The sequence below is a fragment of the Theropithecus gelada genome, chromosome 2 (genome assembly GCF_003255815.1).
Source record: "Theropithecus gelada isolate Dixy chromosome 2, Tgel_1.0, whole genome shotgun sequence".
Classification (NCBI taxonomy): domain Eukaryota; kingdom Metazoa; phylum Chordata; class Mammalia; order Primates; family Cercopithecidae; genus Theropithecus; species Theropithecus gelada.
Genome location: NC_037669.1, coordinates 31,966,848 through 31,991,036, shown reverse-complemented (window position 1 = coordinate 31,991,036; position 24,189 = coordinate 31,966,848). Strand labels below are relative to the sequence as shown.

Below are 24,189 nucleotides of genomic sequence, written 5' to 3'. Positions count from 1 at the left end.
TTTGTCCCTGTGGGAAATTGATTAGAAGCTATGCAGGAAATGACTCCTCAAATAATACATGTATTGAGAAAAATCTCCTACCGGCTGGTGCCTGGACTAATGAAAATTTAATTACTTAGGAGATATGTCGGTGGTTTGCCTGAAAAAGACTTAGTGATCAGTCGTTGAAGGCCTGGGAGAGAGTCCTCTGAAAACAGAAAACCAGGAGCTTCAGGAGAGCAGTAGGTTTAGGAAGAGACAAGGGAAGGGCTGACTAAGGCAGGTCTTGTTGCTGCACAGAATCATCAGTTGAAGAAACTCAAAAGACAGCAGCACTGTCTTGGGATACTTGGAGCTTAGGGGAAGAGTTTAGAGCAGGGAAATTGACAGAAGAATTATGGAAGTCACCACTGGTATCTTGGGGAGCAGCCATAAAGCTAGTTCCAACCTTAGACTAAGGGAACAGAGTTCCAAACAGAAACCATGTAACTTTTTCCATGGCTGGAATGGCTCTAAGGAAGATATTGGTTTGATATGCAAAGCTTGAAACAATTCTAAAGATGTACATGTGCCTGTCTTTTTTTAAACACTGTGTTTTACAAACCTTCTGTACCCAAAGAGTCCCTCATATTATAACAGAGTAGCTGGTGTGCTTTAAGTAAATGATTGGGTCCATGGTTCTAGAGAGGATACAATGGCAAAGAGAGGGGCCACAGTAGGGCATAGAAGTGTCCAGAAATCCAGAGGAAGTCTTCAGAGAAAAAATGCTTGATCTCCTCAGGGGTGACAGTGGAAATCAGCTCAACCCCGCATTGACTAAGTTCGTACTCATATTATAGTTAATTTTTTTCAACAACTTTTTTTTTTTTTTTTAAATTTTGAGACAGAGTCTCACTCATTCTGTGGCCAGGCTGAAGCGCAGTGGTGTGATCTCGGCTTACTGCAACCTCCGACTCCCTGGTTCTTCTGCCTCAGCCTCCCAGGTAGCTAGGATTACAGGCATGCGCCTCCACAACTAGCTTATTTTTGTGTTTTTAGTAGAGATGTGGTTTTCACCATGTTAGCCAGGATGGTCTCGATCTCCTGACCTTGTGATCCGCCCACCTCAGCCTCTCAAAGAGCTGGGATTACAGGCGTGAGCCACCGTGCTGGGCCTCAACAACTTTTTAAGGGCCTATGTGTATAGCTGAGACACAAAAATAAATGATACATGACAATTTGGTTTAGTAACAAAGTTAAACTTGTAAACAATAAATGCCAGATGTCATGCTAAAATTATGCATGAAGTACTCAGGTTGGTACAATAATACCTGGAGGAGGGTGTTAAAGAATCAGGGGAAAGGTTTATAAATGAGATGATTTTAAGTCTTGAAAGACGAGTAGGTGTTTGCCAGGTGGATGGAGTGAGGCAAGAGGGGTAGGGAATGCTGCTGTCAAAAGAAGTGTATTTAAGGTGAAAATCTTCCAGTATTAATAAAACAGGGTTAAAGAGAAGAGAAACATAGAAAGAAAAATGAGGCTAGAATGTCAGGCAGGCTCCAGATCATAAAATGGTGTGTTTGCAAGTGCCCATGGTTAAATTTTCAGGAATTTCGAGACAGATGCTAAACTCAGTCATTTTTAGCAATTAGGTTATGTTAACTTACTCTTAAATAAATTATATTGCAAAGAAAAGTTACTCAAAATGAACCACTTCCTGATTTATTTTGCTACATTTTACTGTTACCTATGTTGAGGACATTTGCATTTATTGTCTCTATATGGTGTAAATACTATGTGATGGTGCGCTACTGGGCATTTTCTCCCAGCTTTGCATTCAGAGATGTCATGATGTAGTTTTAAACCAGTCAGGGCAGGAATATTTATGCTGTGAATGTTAGCAGATGCTACAAATCAGGGCTTCCACCCCACCACCAAAAGCCAGTTGTTAAACTGGCTTTCAGCAACTGGTTTTTGGTTGTTAAATCAGCCTTGCATGGACTCACACATCATGCAAGAGTTTGAGCTTTTTCATAGAGAGAATGATCAATCTGGTTTGGGTAAAGGAAAAGGAGACAGTCAGAATGACTCACAAGTTTGACTTGTATAACAGAAGCAATGGTGGCGCCATTTATTTTAAGAGGACTCATAGGTGGGGAGATATATAAAGCAGAAAAGACAATAAGGTTTGGATTTACTGCATTTGGGAAGCCCATGGTCCATCCCAGTGTATTAGGCAGTTGGGTTTATGGGTCTGGAGCTCAAGAGTCTAGATTGTAAGTGTGTAGTTGAGTCACCTGCAAGCAGGTAGTAGTTTAAACCACGAACGTGGGTGATGTTGCTTAAGGTGAATAAGTAGCAAGAGAAGATTGCCAAGGCCAGAACTCAAGGAGTGTTAACATTATAAGGTGGGCAAGGAGGAGGAGCCCGTAAAGGAGTTGATATAGCATAGTCAGACATGTCTGATGACAAACAATGTCAAAATACAGCTTCTGACCTCAGTTGTCCTTTGAGAGAAGGAAGCTAGGATATGAACTGAGAATTTCAAAGCAGCAAGTGGTACCAAAAAGGCATCGATAGAGTACTGTTCACAAGAGCGCCCAGAGGACCCAGCAACAAACTTCCTGAAAAAGAGAGATGGGGATGAGTAAGGAAAGGCTTCAGAGAAACTGACTCCTGAGCTTCTTTAGTAGAAGTTTATCTACCTGCAAAGCCCTGAAAGCCTAGGAAAAGGGGAAGACAAAATGGGAAAGTGTATTTTCCCCAAAAGATACATTAGGTTAAAAAAAATTGCTTGCAATTTTCTAGGTATATTCTTGAAATATACCAAAGCATCACATACACTCCACAATTCTTTCTAAACCAAGAAGTTACTTGAGATCCGTATTTAGAGGATCTTAAAAAGGTATATTGAAATTCCACCCACCTCAACCCCAGAATATAAGAATTCTTTAGATTTAACTGTTCCAAATTTAATGAGTATTTGACATATTTGCTTTGGGGACTATCCTTGGAATAGTTACATGGCAAGTAATTCTTTCGGCTTTCTATCTCCATACTTCATAAAACTCAGTGTTGCCCAGAGCTTTTTTCTTCTCCTCCTCCAGAGACGCCTCTATAGTGGCTGTTTGGAGAATGGTGTACTGTTTAGATTTGTATCTGGAAATGCCTCTAATCTCAACAGATGTAGGTGAGACTGAGACTCAGTGAAGTTAATTGCTCAGTCACAGAGCTAGTAAATGGTGAGCCAGAATTAAAAACCAAGTTCGTCTCTGACCTTAACCATTATGCTATACTGTCTCTACATATGTATTATGAATCTCTAATTATATTATTTTGCACAGAAAACCATCATTGGCAAGGGCCCTTGCCTTTGTGTTCCTAACAAGCCTCACACCTAGCAACGTCTAGGCAAAGTAAGTCCTCGAATAGCCAGTGCCATCTTCTATCAACCCACTCCAACACCAGAGACAGTTGCGCTCATGTATGATTTCTTTGTGGTTTGTAATTTTTGTCCAATATAAAAGATAACCCATGGATTGTAGTTTAATTGCCCCGTAGGACATAAACCAGTTTTGCATCTGTGGAGAGGCCCTCAACTCATCCCCAAATGTGAAGATTTGCTAGGAAGACTCATAAGACTCCACATACAGTTCTGCTCATGGCCATGATTTATTACAGTTAAAGGATACAAAGCAAAATCAGCAAAGGAAAAAAGACACATGGGGTGAAGTCAGGGGAAACTAAGTGCAAGCTTCCAAGAATCCTCTGCCAGTGGAATCACAGATGAGCTTAATTCTCCCAGCAACCAGTTGTAACAGCACTTGTGCAACACCGTCAACCAGAAAAGCTTGTTAGAGACTGAGTGCCTGCGGTTTTTACTGGGAGCTGGTCACAAAGGGTAGTCTCTGCCTGGCACATACCAAAATTCCAGACTCCCAGAAGGAAAGCTATATTGTTTTCAGGAGAAGCTATATTGTTTTACAGTTTAGATATAGTAAGCTACTTTGATCAGTTGTGGGAATGGTGGAAGCCCCCTGAACTCCAAGTTCCCAGATGCCAATCAAGGGCCAACCTTGTAAAGCAGGTCTTAAGCATAAGTAGTCAGGTCGGCTTCATTAACATTTTTTCTGCTCAGCAATTTTATCTCAACATTTTTTCTTCAATGCCCTTACTTAGTTTCTTGAACTGCACTTTGAACCAGGTTTACTATCTGCTGGTTTCCTCATTAATGAGTTGAGTAAGTCTTCGACACATGCTCATTTTATATACATGTATATATATGAGTCATGTTGTCAACTTAAAAGGTTTGACAGATAATAACCTAATCAAGCTAAATAAAATCCAGTCAAAATTAATAAATAAAAAACATTAACTCAATAATATCAAGGCTTAATCTCCATCTCACTTTAGTTACTTAGGAAAGAAAAAAAAAGCAACCTTTACACTAGCATTTCACACTCTTAGTGACTTCAGAAAGTCTTCTGATTTAGGTGGCAACCACGTGCCTAGTTGTACTTAGGGCAATATTAATAAAATAATGAATGTTTCTATAAGTAATAACATATAAAGATCAACTTCCTCTTTAATTTTACCAATCAGAATATTAAAATGCTACATCATTGTTTTAGATGAAATTCCCCATTTAAATATATTACACATAAGCCAAAATTTAGAAACAGCTCCTCGTATCACTGTACAATTTTGGGCCTTTAAAAAAAGTAAAAGCTTAATTTTAAGTTTGAATATAATGTGCAGTTTATGTAACATAAATAATATATAATTATACTTTATACATTATATAAAGTATTATCCTTATTGTGAACTTTATTATGCTTCTGAAATTTCTCCATCATTTCAAATTTACTTCAATAAAAATTTCCCTATATTTTGTGAATTGCATTTTCAAAGCAGAAGTAATGTTACAAATTTCTGTCTATAATAAACAAAATATTTACGCTTTATTAATAATCCTATTTAGAAAAGGATGCAATTAAGAGCTGGAATAGCTAACATATGCATAAGAAAGGTAAACTTTTCTTGAATTAAAAAAAGGAAATACTTTAATGAAAAAAAATCAAGGACAGAAGGAACGAGAAAATTTTCTAAACAGCAGTTGGTCCTTCTTCACAATATGCATTACTTGTGCAAATACATCATTAAATAATACTCATCTGATATTTACAAAATAGAGGTAAAAGAAAAACCTAAAGTATCAGGATCTTTCATTTCTTATCCTCTTCCAATCTTCTAGATACATTAGTTTACATACCAACTAAACACGTGATACTAGTTAACTACAGTTGAGAGCTTATCAATTAAGTCATCAATAGTGTAAACAAGAAGTTGAATGTCTGCTTTTTCCTTCATTTGGTGATCACTATGTTTTCGGAGGATGACATCCACATCTGTGCTGAGTACTCGATCAGCAACCTGCATTGATGTATGCCAAGGTACAATGTCATCCTTCATGCCATGGAGCAATCTTATAGGGCAGTTCACAGGAATTGGGCTATGTAACAAGCAGTGATGTTCAGCTTCTTTAATGAAACTGTACTGAACATTATAAACTCCTTCTTCAGAGTATTTTGATGGCATGCTCCACACACCTTTCATCTCTACTTCCTTTTTTAGCTATTGGAAACAGAAAGAAAAACAAAAGTATTTGTGATTTTAAGTAACATTAACATATGCAATAGTTTCAAGTAATCTAAAGAAAGCAGTTCTTGAATAAGAGGATAGAGGTAACAAAAGCATAACAATATTATCAATAATTACTATACGCCAGGTACTGTGATGGGTATTTTATACATATTATTCCATAAGATTCTGATAATAATTCTGTTATTATTCTATTTTTACAAAAGAGGGTAATATGGTTTAGATAAATGAAATATTGTGCCCAACAGTTCAGGGCTAGGCTACTAACTATGGCTAAGACTCAAACTTAAATTTAAATTTATCTAACTTTATCATACACTATCTTAAATCAGATGTTGCTTTACCCCAACTGAAAAGAAAAATGAAGGGTGAGAAAAGCGCTACAATTTCTTGGAATCGGTCCAGGTATCATTCATGTTTAAATAAAATCAAATCTTAGAACAAATGTTGTTTAGATTTCAAAATTGTAAACCTAAAAGTGCTTAAAGGAGCTAAAATGGGTATGGCATAGGGGAAGAAGAGAAAGAATCAAACACAGAACTAAGAATAAAAAACTAAGAGTAATTACACTGAAACTATCATACACATACTCATGAAATTTTAGGCTGAATGTAAAGAAATACAGTTTTTCCTTCCAGAGTCCTACAAAAGAGAAAAAAATTTGATTTTTGTTCGGGATGACAAAGAAGTCTTCCACATACTTCCTGAAAGCCAAACAATAATATCTGTACATTTATTCCTTTAAAATGAAACATACACTTCCTTTGACTTTTTGAGAACTCCTATTTTTTACATAATTTATCTTAATTTTCCTTAAAAAATTAGAATTTTGTATAACGAGTAACATCCAATCACTATAGAAAACATAATAATAATAGAAAAGAAATAAATCACCCATAATCCTATCTCATGGATAGAAAAACCATTAATATGTGGCTTACTGTGGCACATATACACCATAGAATACTATGCAGCCATAAAAAAGGATGAGCTCATGTCCTTTGTAGGGACATGGATGCAGCTGGAAACCATCATTCTCTAGTTCTAGCAAACTATTGCAAGAACAGAAAACCAAACACCGCATGTTCTCACTCATAGGTGGGAATTGAACAATGAGATCACTTGGACACAGGAAGGGGAACATCACACACCAGGGCCTATTGTGGGGGGTGGGGGGGATAGCATTAGGAGATATGCCTAATGTAAATGATGAGTTAATGGGTGCAGCACACCAACACGGCACATGTATTACATATGTAACAAACCTGCATGCTATGCACATGTACCCTAGAACTTAAAGTATAACCAAAAAAAAAAAAAAAAAAAAAACCTTGCAACTTATTTCCTTCCAGTATTTGTCTATATGTGTTTTGGTTTGTATGTAATATGTAAAATACATACATATTACACATTCATATAGTTTTCTATGCTGCTTTATTTAGTGCATATATTTCTGGGTTTAAAAAATTATATGAAAAGGTTTTAAATGCTGCACAGCAGTCCACCATAATTGACTTAATTAGCTTGACCATCTCATACTGTGGTACTGTCATGAATACTTTTGAGCATAAAAGTTTACTTATATATAACAAATTCTTGGAAAGATGATCAGAGCTTAAAACTAAAAAAAAAAAAAATCAAGCTATGAATAATTTTAAGACTCTTACAATCATATAATATGAAGGGCATTTCTAGAAAAATGGAATGGACATCTTATCAAAAATTTTAAAAAACAAGGAAAGAAAAGCTACACATAATTGAAAAATTTAAAATTTCAACAAATATACTATGATTTTCCCATGTTTAAAATTGTTAATTTATTGCAAATGTAAAAAGGAAAACAAGAACTTAAGAAATATATATGACAAAACATAATCTATATGTACTTAGGCTTTTAATGTATTTTTAATTCCAAAAAGACTTAATAATTCAGTAAAAAAAAAAAAAGGTACTTCTAAATACGTCTCCAAATGATTTAAAATTAATGAAATTCTACAAAACTATAAAATGTATAAATCTATATTAATATCATGGCATTCTCTGTATTAAAACAACATATGAACCAAATATTTAAAGTAAAGATGATGTTTAGCTATCCTCAACTACTCAGGATTGTTCCTGAATTTGTAAATACTTCAGCAGATAGAACTTAGTCCCACTGATTATTAGCTGAAGTGGAGGTTTTGCTAATTAAGGAGACACTGAATTAATAATAGTTTCATTTTATGCATCCCTGGCCCCCAACTAGCTCTGTTACCTGCCACTGAATTGAATGAAAATGGTCCATTTGAAGAACAAAGTTAACTTTATAAAATGTATGTCTCAAATCCTCAAGAACAAAAAGTTCAGAAACAGCAAAGACATTACCCAAAGAAAATGTAGAATATATTAAGTTCTACACCAACAAAACTTATCAAGGCAATGTGGTTCAGAAGCTTACATTCCAAACAGCTGTGCATCATGTCCGAGGCCCTCTAGTGTCCACAGAAGGCGATAATGATTAGAGTCAGTTAAGAGGATGGTCCAGTTCTTACACAAGCAATGAGAAAAGCTGGGCTTAATATTCCCAGGGTTATAAAAGATAGTAAAAATCTCCACATCTGCTCCATTGACATTGTTAGCGCTGTTTATGTGGAGAAGAGATAGTGGTCTTAGTGTTGGTGCTCTTTCCTTATATATACTTTTAAGTTAACCAAGGGCTCAACATGCTTCTGTTAACAACTGCTTATCAGATTAAGTATTAGCAAAAAATGCCTTGATTTGCAGATTATAAATCTTCTCAGTCACTTAGAAAGTATCTACCCTATCCTCACTCTGACTGATGTGAACACACACACACACACACACACACACACACACAGAGAGAGAGAGAGAGAGAGAAATGTACCAGGAGAGAGAGAGAGAGAGAGAAAGAGAAATGTACCAGGAGAGAGAGAGAGAGAGAGAGAGAGAGACAGAGAGACAGAGAGAGAGAGAGAGAGAAATGTACCAGACATAATGGCTTGTGTCTGTAATCTCAGGACTTTGGGGATCGAAGGCAGGAAAATCTCTTGAGCCAAGGAGTTCAAAACCAGCCTGGGCAACATGGCGAGACCCCCATTTCTACAAAAAATACAAAAATCAGCCAGGCATAGTGGTGTGCACCTGTGGTCCCACTACTCAGGAGGCTGAGGTGGGAGGATCTCTTGAGTCTAGGAGGTCAAGGCTGCAGTAAGCAATGACTGCACCACCGCACTCCAGCCTGGGCAGCAGAGATACCCTAAAAACCCCCAAACATAAAAACAAAACCAAAACAAATGTACACAGGTTTTGTCATTTACCAATAATTACAAAATACAATAAATCCCCCCAACCCCCCAAAATCAACTCCTTTTCAATCTGCCATGTCCTTGAGATAATTTCCTACCCGAGAAGCACTTTATTATTGAGTTGAGAGGATGGAGCAAGGAGGAGTCCACATTTAGATCCACAAAATGGCAATGGTGGGAAAAACATGAAGACATTGAGCAACTATGTATAAGAAACCACCAAGAAAGTGAACAAAATTCAGAAACAGGAGATAATTTCAAGGAAGACCAGCTTTGTAATTTTAGCTCTGACAGGAAATAATATAAGAAACCTGAATACACACACAATGCTATTTCTTAAGGAGCTGAAAACAATGTGAACTAAGAATGAACTTAGCTAATAGATGGCAAAGGTATTAATGCAGAACTTGAGGCAAATCAATGACATTCTACTATTCAACACTACATACGTTTTTTCTTCTTTTTTTATTTCTGAATCTCCTTCTCCTCTTCCTCCATTCTCTAAAACATTGTTCTCAAACTTTACAAGAGGTTTGTTAAAACACAGACTGCTGGGCCGCACCCCCAGTTTTTGATTCAGGGTAAAACCCAAGAATTCGGGCTTCTAACAAGTTCTCAGGTGCTGCTGCTGCTGCTATTAGCCTAGGGACCGTATTTTTAAACTACTGCTCTGTTTTCTTTAATTTCTGTATCTCTGTCACTCTGACTGACAGTATCTGTTTGGAGAGTTCTGTTGAGAGGATCTGAGGCTGCCTTTAGGCTAAAACAAAGAGAGTCAGCTCTCCATATTCATGGTTTCTGCAACCATGGATTCAACTAACTTTGGATCAAAAATACCTGGAAAAAAAAGGTTACATCTGTATTGAACATGTACAGACTTTTTTTCTCGTCAGTATTCCCTAAACGATAACAGCATAACAACAATTTACATAGCACTTACATTGTACTAGGTATTTTAAGTAATCCAGAGATGACTTAGATTATACAACATTATGTGCAAATACTACACCATTTTTTTTTCTCAGAGACTTGACCTTCTATGGACTTTGGTATCCGTGGGAGGTCTTGGAAGCAATCCCCTTCAGATACCAAGGGATGACTGTAGTTTCAGTTGATTAGCCCACTCTAACATAGTCATAAGAATAGGCACTAGCCTAGGGACCACATGCCACAAAGTAAGAGGACCAAAAGGAGATCACGATGTATGATCCAAATAAGTAAATGTAATAATAAAGAAAATGTTGCTTTAAAAAAAGACACTTCAAAGTGTGATTTTGTTAACGTGTCTCAAATATTGGCAGAATGACTTGAAGAGACAGTGAAGAAAGGAAATTTTAAACAAGATGCCAAATAGTTAAAGGTAGAAAAAAGATTGTGTACAGAAAGGCAGCTAAGATAAAAGTTGGGCCAGCACAGCAAGTCAAAGGACTTATTGGTATCTGTCCCTCCTTCCCCCAAAGAAAGAGGGAGCAGAAGAAGTATAAGGGGTAAATATATTGAGGTGGTCAAAGTGACTTTTGACTTACCTCAACAGAAAGCTGATTAAACTTTGTCACTAAGGTATCTGCAGCTGTAGCTACACCAATAAGAGCCACGACCTTTTCTGGTCGTGCAATTGCAGCATGAAGCATAAGCCACCCCCCAAGGCTCGATCCAACAAGAATCTAAAAATAAAATAAAATATTAGGTCTTTAAGATAGAAAAGGTTATAAACATAAAACAAAATATGTACAATAAAGAATATACTGTTTTGTTTTGGTTTTTTTTGAGACGGAGTCTCGCTCTGTTGCCCAGGCTGGAGTGCAGTGGCGCGATCTTGGCTCACTGAAAGCTTCGCCAGCCAGGTTCACGCCATTCTCCTGCCTCAGCCTCCAGAGTAGCTGGGACTACAGGCGCTCGCTACCACGCCCGGCTAATTTTTTGTATTTTTAGTAGAGACGGGGTTTCACCATGTTAGCCAGGATGGTCTCGATCTCCTGACCTCGTGATCCGCCCGCTGCGGCCTCCCAGAGTGCTGGGATTACAGGCATGAGCCACCGAGCCCGGCCTAAAAAATATATTGTTAGAAAGTAAAAATCATGGAATCATTTTAAATCAAATATCAAAATTGATTAAACATTTAAATGAAATAAAAACATTTTCATATCTAAGGAAATAGCTTAGGCCAGGCGCAGTGGCTCACGCCTGTAATCCCAGCACTCTGGGAGGCCGAGGCGGGCGAATCATGAGGTCAGGAGATCAAGACCATCCTGGCTAACACGGTGAAACCCCATCTCTACTAAAAATACAAAAAATTAGCCAGGTGTGGTGGCGGGCGCCTGTAGTCCCAGCTACTTGGGAAGCTGAGAAAGGAGAATGCCCAGGAGGCAGAGCTTGCAGTGAGCCAAGATTGCGCCACTGTACTCCAGGCCAGGCGACAGTATGGGACTCTTGCTCAAAACAAAAAAAAAAAAAGAAAAGAAACAGCTTAAATATGAGGTTATAGTAATTACCATCATACTTAACAAAAACAGTCACCTGTGGCCCATCAGCTAGGTCATCAATTATAGAAAGAACATCTTTTCTCCATTTCCCCAGTGTGCTTTCCTCCGAGTTACCATCTGAACTTCCAACTCCTGAGTAATCAAACCTGGAAAAAGGGGGAAAAAAATCTGTATCTAAATATCTATACATTTGCTTCTTTAATTTTTAAGAAAGATAGCACCTTCCTCATTACTATAATGCTTATAGCAAAACATCACAATCAATATGTACTTTAGCAAATTCTATTGGCTTATTCACTTTCAAATATCTCCTATGTCCAATCACTTTCTCACCTCCTCCACTGCTACCAGCCTGGTCCTAGTCACACTATCTCTCAACTGAACTTAATGCAATAGTCTCGTAAAAAGTCTCCTGTTTGCATTTTCACACTCATAGTCTTTCCCTATAGAGTAGAGTGATCCTTGTAAAACAAAACCATGTCTTGCAAACCCTCCAAAGGCTTTCTATAACCTTTAAACCCAGAGTCCTTACGATACTTTGGTGCCTGATCACCTCTCTGATCTCATTTCTCATTGTTTTCTCTCTTTCCCTCCCTCCCAACTGTATCTTCACTTTCCTTCTTGAAGTTCCCGTCTCATCAGCTTTTTTCTCCACATGGCATACTCTCCTCCAGATGGCCATTTAGATTGATCCCTCACTTCATTGAGGCCTTTGGCTCAAATGTTACATCCTCAGAAAAGCCTCCCATGACCATTCAATTATTAAAACTGTGCTGCTTTCATCATTCTCTAATTCTTTACTCTGCTTCATTTTCTTCATAGGACTTATGACTACTTGAGATATATTTGATTATTTGTGGTCTGTCTCCCACACTGGAATGAAAGCTCCACATGGGCACAAGCTTTGTTTCAATGCGTTCCTAGTGCCTAGATCAGTTCCTTGCAAGTGGTAGGCACTTAGTGTATACTCAGCTAATTAATGGAACAGAGGGAGACCAGAATAAAATTTATCTTCACCAACCCATCCCTTTCTCCTTCCGACTTCCTAGTTATCTAGGCTCAGTTATCTGTCTGATCTATGAATTTTACCTCTCTTTAAGGGTATCAAATCAACAAAAAATCACGGTGGTATAAAGTATCATACCACACCCACAGGTTACCTAAACCCTAGTCATACTGAACTACTCCTAATTCCCAGTTACACCCTTTTATACTTAGAGCCTTAGCATGCTGTTCTGCTGCCGAGAACAGCTTCCTCCCCAACCTAAATTCGTAGTCATCCTTGAAGTCATGTCACCTCCTCTGTGGAACTTCACTTGACATATATGCCCCATTTTAGTACCAGTCACTTTCTTTTGTATGTACTCAACACTTTTCATATTGTATTGTAATCAAGTTTGTTTTTAAACATGCATCTCCCTCTGACTAGAATGTCAGTTCCTTAAGAGCAGGCTGTTTTATTCAAGTTTGTTTTTCCAGGCTACAGAATACCGCCTGCCCTATACCATCACCATTCATTCTCATTTCTTATGTTCATCCCTTTCTTGGCACTTTAGTAAGTCCAGTATCTTGGTGCAGGTGTTTATTTGTCATCTTAGACCTAGACTATCACAGTAGCCTTCTATCTTGTGTCTCTGACTCTGTCTTTAAATAGAGTCACTATATACATGTCAGTTTTTTTCTTTAACATTATATTGATATAGCATTACCTTCAGTGCTCCCTGTGATATACAACATAAACACTTAGTGCTTTGGCCTGTTTTTTTCTAACCATTATATTCTGGTCATTTCAGACTGATTTCACAATCAATTTTACAGTAATTTTTTTTTTTTACTACTAAATTTTACAGTAGTACTCACTTCATCAGGGAATACCACTGCTTTAGATAAACTGATGAACTTACTGTTCCTAAAATAAGTCTATGTTTTCTTATGTGTTTCACACCTCACACGTTGATTCCTTTATCTGGAATACCTTCTTCCATCATCTTCTTTACTGATATCTTTCCCCTTCTTTACTGATATTGTTTCCCAGGGCCTAGTTCAAATGAACCTTTTTGGTGGAATGGCTGGTACAGTAAGTAAGGGATTTACAAGAAATAGGAGGGAGAAGAAATTAAATTTTTCTTTAGATTTGAAGTGAAACGATTTTGGATCCTTGGGAAATAGAACAGGGCAACTGGTGCAGTCTAAATCAGTTACTGTTTCCCCCTCAATCCAGGGTATGTAAGAGACAGACGGGTGGAAAGGGTGGAGGGAAAAAGGGAGAAAGACACCAACTAATTCTCTCCTTTTCTCTCTTCTTAGTTGGCAATTGGATATGGCTGAATGCGGCATATTTTACAGTTAGCTGCCTTCTAAATATATGGTGAGGATGCAAAATACTTGTATAGCTCTTTCATGAAGGAAAATATAAATATTTGGTCATACTAATAGGGTAACAGTAAAAAAAAATATAGTTAACTCGCTGAACCCCAATCCAGAGACAAAGATAATCCAAACATATTCAGAACTTTAAAACTTTTAAACAGTAGCACATCTCCACCTTAGCAGCCTCAACAGTCTGGGATGTAGTCCCTAATAAAAACTCTATTAAAAATAACTATGAGAGAATACCAGCCTTAAAACCATATGTTATATTCCTGAAATCTGAATCAGTCTTATTTTAGGCATGGTGATAGGATCTTAATAAAACATTTTCATATAGTCATATGTTTTATTTCTTGTGTAATAAAACTATTTCATCACTGAAGATCTAAATTTTACAGCAAAAAATCCCAACAAAAGCAACCTGAAAAATTAGAGAAGACAAAATCTCTTATAATAAAGTGCAATCAATAGTTAACAATAATTAGACTGTGATGAACTTTGATAAGAGTAAATAAAATGGAACTTGTTCAAACTAAAAATTTGTAGTGAAGCACTATTCTTTATGACAGTATACTCATACAGGATCCAAAACGCAGAAAACCCACATTATGTCTTATAGGGAGACAGGAACTGGTTATAACTCTCATAGTCTCAAAGCTGAAATTCAAGAACTGGTAAAATGGTGATTTCTTGATTCAAATTTATTCAGTGGCAAAAAAGAAAAGTGACAACAATATTTTTGATATTATGATGCTCTGCTCAGGACAGTTCCCCTCCCTGGACAGCACTTCCCTCCTACGCAAATCCGAATTCATTCTTCAATGTTCCTTTATCTATTTCAATCCCACTGTCTTTAACTTTATGCAATTAAGGATACTGTTCTTTTGACACAATCACATTCTGATGAGTATTTCTGCCTAATTTCTCACACGTATTTTATCTTGTGTTTCCCCACCCTGAATGAAAGGTCCTCATAAGCAAGTACAATATTTTATAATTCTTTGTTATTATGCAGCACTCAGTATAGTGCTTGAGAATCTATTTCCAAAAAGTACTCCAATCTTCAGAATACGTCAGAACAGATTTTAAGAGTTCTGAGCATGAAAATACAATAATTCAGTTAGTTTGGTAAAAGAAATAAGATTAAATCCATATAATTGACATAAATGCTAATATATTGAACAGGTAGTCTGAAAGTTTTATATATAGCTGTATTTTCTAGAATTATTGAATGAATGTTAGTGAGTCACTCTTCTAAAAATTTAGATGGATAGATTTTTAGGCTGTTAGTGCTAGAAAATAACTCAGAAGTTATTTCTAGTCCAACCAACCTCCTTTTGATGACAAACTTAGGTCCAATGTTTATTAACTTACTTGTCATAGTTATTGCTAGAATTTATTCTAGAACCCTTGTTTCTTGAATTCCAGGCTAACCTTCTTTTTACGAAATCATACCATCTCTTCTGGACGGTAGATACTAAACATATGACTGCTATAGGTAGACCTTATAATAACATAAAGTTATTTACTAAAATAACTCTCAGTATGAAAAATTACGAATTATAAAATCAAGCTTGAGTTAAATACCACTTATCCCTATTTATGCTTATACATATTTAGATTACAGGAAAAGGAAAACTCAGCAGAAATTTGCATTATATAATAATTTTAAATACACGTATTACTTTCAGATAAACAGAGATCAAATAAAGTCCTTAAGTCCCCAATGGAAAACGATAATATAAGAGACTGTATGAAAGCCAACTAGTATATCTGTTTGTTGTCACATACATTATTGCCTCTGAAGAGCTTAGTTACCACTACTTCCCTTAAGACGTCCTTTCCTGCCAGGGTTGTCAGCATGGCACAAAGGCCTTTAAAAAAGGTCTTTTAAAGGTTGCTTTAAAAATTAATCTAAATCACAAGATGCAAGTTTACAGACCATTAAAATAATTTATAAAAATGCTGGCATTTACTTCAACTGATTAGAACAGGAGCAATTCTCCATTGTAATGCTAACAGTAGTAATATTTTCTCAGTAACGTGTTGTTCCTACCTTATGCAGGCGTGACCTAGAGATTTGCAAAACTCCTCAATCGCCAATGCTTTTGTACCATTCATATAAGAAAGATAGCCAGGGATGAAGATAATTCCTGGACTTTTGCCTTTTAGCTTCTTATAAGCCAGGTTTGGAAGGTCTGGTCGATTAAGGAATGAGAGTGACGTCTTTTGTCTACAAGCTAAACAAAGTACACAAAAAGTAAACTATGGTTTGTAAATTCAGTCTTTGGAAAACCATATATATTTTCGATCTTAACTTTCTTATCTCAATGAACTGATGTTAAATACTATTTCCATTTAATAGAAAAAACAAGAACAGACTCAAAGTACTAAGTTGGTAAGTCTGTACATGAGATCTCCAGTTTTAAAATCATGCCAACATCAGTAACTTCTTTGAGCGAAGTCCAATCTTCATTCTTCCAAAATACACAATGAGGTAGGAATTTCAAGGCAACAAAAGACAGAGACTAATCGAAAAACATTTTCCTGTTGCTGCTTTATTATCTGTCCTAAACAGTATCAATCAACATTCAGATTTACCTGCAACAGTTTCAGTCCTCTCTTATGAGATTTTTGGTTTTGTTTTTAAATTTATTTTTTGCTTGATAAGTTTCACATCCCCTATTTCCTTTTTTCTTTTTCTTTTTTTTTTTTTTGAGACAGGGTCTCACCTTGTCACTCAGGCTGGATGCAGTGGTGCAATCGTAGCTTACGGCAGCCTGGACCTCCTCGACTCCCCAAGTTCAAACCATCGTCCCGCCTCAGCCTCCCCAGTAGCTTCACTACACACATGTACCACCACACCTGGTTAATTTTTGTATTTTTTTGTGGAGACAGGGTCTCACTATGTTGCCCAGACTAGTCTCCAACTCCTGGGCTCAAGTGACTCGCCCACCTTGGCCTCCCAGTGCTGAAATTACAGGTGTGAGCCACCATGCCTGGCCTTGCATCCCCCACTTTCTTGGGGGTCAGGGAAGAAACAGGTTTGGTCTGCCCTTGGAAAATTGTTTCAAAGGAGGAGGTGCTGTGCCCTTTTTATTACTAACTCCCATCCACCTGCCCACCCATCTGCCCACCTCAACCAAGAAATCATCAGCCGTGGTGACAACTCATAATTTTATTATCAGCTGAAGTGGGTTCAATGAGCAGTTTCTTTAAAAATAACATATGATAATATTGTTTTTGGAAAGAGATTTCTTGTAGACCTATGCAATCACTTTGCGTTTTATTTGTTGGTTTGGCTTTCTGTAAATGGTACACACAGATTTTAGTGTAATCTACAATTGGTGAACTTTGTAAGATTATTCTATTTCACCATTTTTCAAATTTTCCCCCACTATAAAATCCATACTTGCTCTTAAGTAACAAGTAGATATTTTTTCTAAAAGAGTCATTTATAATCCCACCTCTTCTTTCTAAAGACACTAGGTTTGTGTACTTCCTTAGAGTCTTTGGCCTAACAAATTTTCTTTTTTCTTATTAAATGAAGCCGTCCTCCACTTTGAAAATTTCTCAGTCTTGAGAATCCATGTGTGCTGCTAAAGTTTTCCCCATTTTGTAATTAAGAAGTTGATTTTTTAAAGATGTAATTGAAGGCCTTAAAGCTATCCTTTTTTACATAAAATCTTGTTTCAAAGTATAGAGAAATATGCCAAATTTAAAACTTTTGGTAAGGGCCAGTTACGTTGATCCACTGATGTTCATTCCCCATCTACTCAGCTGAGCACTAAAAAAAATTCTTACTATCCTCTTCCAGAAATCACCTCTCAAAACATAATTTCCCCCTGAGATGATTACAATTTACTTAGTGTAAGTTCTAAGAAGACCGATTCATATAATTATATCCATAAATCATTTTTGAACATAAGGATTAGTTCAAAGCCTGGTGCATAAGTGCTCAATGAATGTCTGCTAAACATATGAAATAATATTATACTCTGGTTAATGAACTGACACACTACACTTTGCTAGGAGTATTTGCATGTGTAACATGCCTTTTGGTTGCGTACAATTAAATGCAAGTTAAACTGATTATAAACGTTTAATTATTGGATACAAAAATCTCCATACAAAAGATCTCTGCCATGACATTAATTACCACTCCAAGCACAATGGCGTCAACACCACACAAAGCCAAAAAAACAAAAGGATCTAATTCAAAGACTATATATACATATACGAGGTTCTCTGATTTTTGGCCCAAATTCTAGTTTCCTTTGTGCAATAATGATTATGGTTCTTTTCACTGAGTGGGTGCAGCAAGAAGACAAAACTAGAAATTAGGCTTATGAGGGCGTCTACACTTTTACAAAGAACATGCCTCACATTATTAGGTTCCCTCAAGTCAAAGGAGAGTCGGTCTAAGCATTTTAGGAGTCGCAATCTACAAACTCCTAGAAGTAACTAATAATAATGCATTAAACGCATATTTTAATTTTTTCTAGTGTTGGCGTTTAATGCAGGGGAGGCAGATAGGGAGCAGGAGCTCTTTAAACTGCACAGTGTAAAACGCCGGCGAGGGCCCGGGATGCCCAGAATGCCGCAGGGCCGCGGCAGAGTTCTCCTCACAGCCTTCACCATGAGTCTACTAAGCGCCTAGAACTGGGGTGTTGAGAAAGGGGAAACAGCATTTTTGAACCGGGCGCCAAAGACGCACTGCACAGGCACAGGAACTGACGGAACCCGAGGTGTTCGAAAGAACGCATCCTACTCCCGCCTTTCGGACACTGACCTGGGAGCCACCGTGGCGCCCGCTGAGGTATCAGTGCAAGCAGCGCGCCCAGGCCACGGTGGGGACCGACGGGGGCGGCTGCCCAGCCCCAGCTCCGATAAGGTACCCAGGCCGCCACCGCTGCCAAGCGCGCAACCGCCATCTTCCTAGTTGTCCCTGAACCCCGCAGTATCCCACAGACGCGCACGGTACGCAACGGAACCGAGGCTGCGCATGCGCTTCAGGCTGGAAGGCGGAACTTGCTGGTTTCAGCTTGCGAAGAGCGCGCATGCGCAGCGCGTCGTGGCTCTTTCCTTTGGACTGTTGGTTCTACTAGTAGCGGGGTTTGGCTTGGGGCCTTTGGGATGTTTTGAGTGGCGTCGGGAGGCTGCCCTATCAGCGGGCTGATAGATACTACAGGGCTGGAAGCTCAGAAAGCAACCCTATCCAACGGTCCTAGATGGGAAACCGTCTCCTGTCGAGGACACCAGGCTTGCTGCATCACCTGCAATCCCGCCGACCGCGTGACAGTTTTAACCTGTACTGGAAATGCTCCCAAGATCTGACATTCATCTCGCCTGTATAACCTGGAATGGTATCGGACATTCCCCGCTCTAGATCTAGATGCCCGATTAATAAAATATTGAATTATCTTGGCCCCTTCCTCGTGCTCTATGCAAAAATAAATTTCACTAAAAAAATGATTTCAACGGAAGAATACAACTGAGACGATTAGATAAATTTTAGGAGAATATTATATAATCCGGGGACAGAAGGGACTTTCTAAACCAAGATTTCAAAACCCCAGCATCATAAATAAAATATATACTTGTATACGAGTTTAAACTTTTCGAATGGCAAAAGACACCTTAAGAGCTTAGAAAAATGGATTTTGTAGCATAGATACACTAATACTTCTATTCAGCCTGCTCCTAGAAATAAAAAAATGTAATTCCAATAAAATTGGCCAACAGCTATAAATAGGCACCCCATATAAGGAAACATGATGCTCAAACTCACTAAATGAAAAACTGGAATTTAAAAAATGCCTTTTCCCCCCATTCACTTGGCAAAAAAGAAATAATTGGCAAGAATGCTAGACACTGGCACTTATGTATGATTGCTAGGAAGGTGAATTGCTAAAATTTGTTGTCAAGTAATATGGCCACATCTACAATTTTAAAATATGCATCCATTCCAGTGCCTTTTAACGCAGTGGCACCAGTTTGTGATTATCCTATAGAAAACAACACTAGTTCTTAAGACTACATATTATCTACTACACCGTTTTTAGAGGCAAAGAGAAGAAAAAAACGGGAATGGCTAACAATAGAAAAATAGTTGAATAAATTGTAGTACAAGGGTTTCCAGACTCCAGCTTTGAATACCTTTCAAACTAATTCCTGGGGGCCTCAAGCATCAACCATGAAGTTTTATGTAGTAGTTTCCTATTTAAAAGTTATGGTGGCTTGTGTAATACTTTGAGTATATATAAGATAGTAAAGTAACATTTATTATCCTGGTTATAAATTTGGGGGGCAGTAATTGGTACCAGAATTAAAGGCAAAGTTTGCATATAGTGAATTCAGCATGTCTTTGGAGTCGTGAGAGCCTGGACTGTTGGCACAGTCTGGAACAGGTAGATAAATAAAGACTGAATAGATCTCTTTCTTGAGAGGTGGGATGCCTATCTACTAAGGACATATAGTTAAGGATAGCAACTTGATTTCAGGACATACTGCAAAAGATGTTGAGCTGTGTTGCCCGTTCTCCATTACACCTGTTGTAGACTCTAAGGGACTAAATCACTAAGATGATGCCTGATGCATGCCATTTCATCATCCCTTATATCTCGTTTTGTTTTTTTGTTGGTGTATTTTTTTTTTTTTTGAAATAGAATCTCGCTTGTCACCCAGCCTGGAGTGCAATGGGGCGATCTTGGCTCACTGCAACCTTGGCCTCCTGGGTTCAAATGATCCTCCTGCCTCAGCCTCCCGAATAGCTGGGATTACGGGCACCCGCCACCATGCCTGGTTAATTTTTGTATTTTTCATAGAGACGAAGTTTCACCATGTTGGCCAGGCTGGTCTCAAACTCCTGACTGCATGTGATCCACCTTCCCTTGGCCTCCCAAAGTGCTGGAATTACAGGTGTGAGCCACCGCATCTGGCCCATCCCTTATATCTTAAACACTTCTCTCTGCATGTTTTGGATAATTGCAAATATTCTCAATCACTTCTCTCCTTTTTCTTCCCCTTTATTTTTGCAAGTCTTCTTGCATTTTACTTGCAGTAGGATGAAAAATCTGACTGGTCATAGTGGGAAATCACTGCACAGAAAAAGTGGAGAAACCCATGGATTATTTTCTGTATTCACTCTTGCTGTCTAACAAATTAGAAACAATCATGGCTAGTGGCAAGTACAGATGCTTTTACGGACAGTAATGAGCTTGAAGTAGACAAATTTTTTCCACTCTGAGTACTTATTGTCAATGTTGACTTCATCAATATATAAAGGGGGCAAAGGGACATACTGCTGAGGGAAGCTTCTGTCTCTGAAATCTGCTGCCTTAGTTCAGGGAGACAAATGAGATCCCCAGCAAATAAATCTTTATATCACATTTACATGATTTTTTTTTTCCTGTAAGATAAAAGGATAAACACACTCCTTGCAATCCCCAGCAATAATTGTATTTGTGTAAACAGACAACAATAAGATGTTAGATTTTTTTCAGGGTTCATTTCATTTTGTAAGCAATAGGATATAACCAGAGATCCTTCTATTGGAATACTTCAGTTTATACACTACAAATCGTAATGTTAGCACACAACAAACTTTATGTAGTTTCTACAACTGTCATGTGCGATTAATTCATCCTCCATCATACTACAGACAGGTAACTTCAAAATGAGAGATGAGTTTATTTTCAAATGTGAAATCAGATCAACATTTTAATCCAAACTCAATATATTTAACACACATATTTAAGAGGCTTACTACATCATGCAATTGTATTAGAACACCTTTACAATCCTATGAAGAGAGTACAGTGCAGAAAAGGCATATCTTTACATTAACCAACAAAATCTTAGCAATTACATTTTAGTCTTACATCACTACAGGGTTTAAAAGTGATCACTGCAAAATCAGATTTAAAAAATGTCTTCCACAATCATGATTTTTGTCCTTCACTGTTCAAGTAAAATCTTGTGTCATCCAGTTGCAAAATCTTATTATTGACAACATGTATACGTGTCTACAAACCACACTGCAAATTAACAAAAGAATTGTACCCAGTCAGGCTGACAAAGTTTAATAAAGAGACACTTCTAATCTAATCATTTCATCTTGTAAGTAATATCTTTACTCTCTACATCTATTCATTTGCCATGTTTTAGGAAAGAGCACATTCATACTTTCAAGCATGCAAAACATGATAAACTAGAATAAATGGCACTGGAAAAACCATTATAAAAGAGACTTGCCTGAAGTCGTTTCATTTGACAAAAATTAACTAAAAAAAAGGCTAATTGTAAAAAAAAACCATAATAAAATAATACATTATAGAGAACATTAAGTTGAACTTCATTTGCCACTTTGTAGAACTACACCACTTCTGCAAAGAAGTATTTTAATTGGTCTGTTCTTTGGTGAAAACAGAGTTATGATTTCATAGTTATGTCTAGGCAGCAGTTAGCAGGTGTGCTCCAAAACAAAAAGGAATCAGACAATCTAAAGGACATTGGCTACTGGTTGCCTTTATTCTCAGCACCAGGAATGCAGAAATATTCAGCAAAACAAGCTCCTAACACCAGATATTCTCTTTATTTAAAATTGTTCAACATGACAGAATGCCTGTTATGTAACATGATTTTTTTCTAAAACACACAGCCTTTTGCTCTTTCTTCTTTTCCAAAAAGTGGTTTAATATATATATATACACACACACATATATACACATATATAAATATATATGTATAAATATATATATATATATTAGCTTACACCAGTGGTGACACTGCAAAGTCAATTTCCTGGGCATTTGATGGCATCAGAATACCATTTTGCAATATACAGAAGAATACAAAATGCAGTTCATCACTTGCAGTTACTACTGTTCCACAGAAGTCAGGTCAGGTCTTTGGTTTTGGTGCAGTACTTAAAAAATTAAGGCAAAACTCCTCCTAAAATGTATTTCCCTCCAAGCCCTTATTTGCTTATGTTTACAAAATAACTGTCAACAAAATGCTACCTTTTTTAAAAAAAGCCAGTTGATTACCAATAATGTCAATGCCAATGATTTGGGTGATAAAGTTATTCTATATTTCCAAGTATATACAGATATTCTGTAACCTATTTAACCAAATGCAACAACTGATTAAAAACAGTTTATAAGAAATGTTCCTGTAAGTGATCCAATTTATCAAAATAGTGTTTTCTTTCTCATGAAAGCTTCAGTTCTTTTGCTATTTGTTATCAAGGTTTGTGTTAAAACCCCTTCTTTCTTTTTTACAAATAACTTGTCTTGATATGAAAGGAGTTCTGAGTGTTTACAGTTCAAGGGATGGATCTGTTGGGTTTTCTCATCCGGGGTTGAATATGGCTTCATTCTTGTAAGAGATTATTGCAGTTTGCCCTGAAGTGGACTGTTGCCTCAGTTCACTACAACAAGAAGTGAGTGTAACCTTCTGCCCCCGTAACTATAACATCCATCCAGATCCGCATGGCTTCTGGTGATGGGGCCACCATATAATAGATTCTGTCATGAGTCTTGACGCTAAAGGTGAGTAACGGATTAGGACTCTAAAATTCAAAAAAGGAAAAAAGAATGTAAAATAAACATCTTAAAATACAACATTAAACAACACAGACATGTGAAGACTTCTTTAAAACTTTCAATTTATTAAATTTACAAAGGCATAATTACTTTTGCTCTACTGTCACTCACACACCTGCCCCAGAGCCTTTTTCAGGATCGAACATGGAACATTCTGGCCTTTCTGAACAAGAAATCTCAGACAGAACTCACAAATTATTTCAGCAGCTAGTTTGTAAAGCTCTAGCAGGGTACCTATCTGAGAGTAGGAGCTTAATAAATAGTAGCTGTTACTCTTAGCCCTACTAGGACATGCTCATGATACCCCTCTTAACTATATGGTAGCTTCTTTTTAGAAACCTGGCAGTCACTTTGTAGGGTTTCCCAAACCATTGTGTCCAGAATGTTTCCTCAATTTGCTATGACATTTTTTTCCTCAAGAAGATCAGCCATCCCACTCCGTGTTTACTTTTCCAGCACCATTCTGATCATATCTATCTGTTATATCAGAACATCAACTTCAAACTTCTTAGACCCCAAAAATATTTTTCCTTTCTTAATTATGCATTCAAATTGTAGGAATTTAGAAGACTGATGTTTACCTTATTAGCATTCTTGAGGTGATCATAATACACTTCTTCAATGGCTTGAAAGTATATTACTCCTTTCAATTTAGTTTCATGCTTGTCTGCAAAGACAGATGAGTGTTAAATACTTTATCGCCACCGAGGAACAGAAAAAATAATAATTTTATTACAATTATAATCATTAAAATATTTACAAAGTATTTAATTTATCTAAGATTAATTCAGAGAACTTGGG

General features: G+C 37.2%; 2 protein-coding genes across 4 annotated transcripts in view; both read right to left on the bottom strand.

The window, feature by feature from the left end:
• Window positions 1-3,606: 3,606 nt before the first annotated feature.
• Window positions 3,607-18,883, bottom strand: ABHD10 (abhydrolase domain containing 10). Of its 2 annotated transcripts, XM_025377613.1 has the most exons (6): window positions 18,573-18,883; window positions 15,837-16,020; window positions 11,445-11,556; window positions 10,454-10,591; window positions 6,210-6,261; window positions 3,607-5,592 (listed from the first exon to the last, which is right to left on the bottom strand). In XM_025377613.1, exons 1-5 carry the CDS (start codon window positions 18,712-18,714, stop codon window positions 6,220-6,222), a joined length of 618 nt encoding a protein of 205 aa, XP_025233398.1. In that variant the 5' UTR covers window positions 18,715-18,883; the 3' UTR covers window positions 3,607-5,592; window positions 6,210-6,219. The 2 variants fall into 2 exon arrangements, with proteins under 2 accessions (XP_025233398.1, XP_025233397.1); XM_025377612.1 differs by lacking the exon at window positions 6,210-6,261.
• Window positions 18,884-22,990: 4,107 nt separating this feature from the next.
• PHLDB2 (pleckstrin homology like domain family B member 2) overlaps window positions 22,991-24,189 on the bottom strand; it is a 232,901-nt gene continuing 231,702 nt past the window's right edge. For both annotated transcript variants that reach the window (XM_025376656.1, XM_025376657.1), the window contains 2 exons: window positions 23,970-24,055; window positions 22,991-23,354 (listed from right to left, as the gene is read on the bottom strand). In XM_025376656.1, coding sequence (XP_025232441.1) covers window positions 23,214-23,354; window positions 23,970-24,055 — 227 coding nt within the window. In that variant the 3' untranslated portion in view covers window positions 22,991-23,213. The remainder of the gene's footprint in view (window positions 23,355-23,969; window positions 24,056-24,189) is intronic.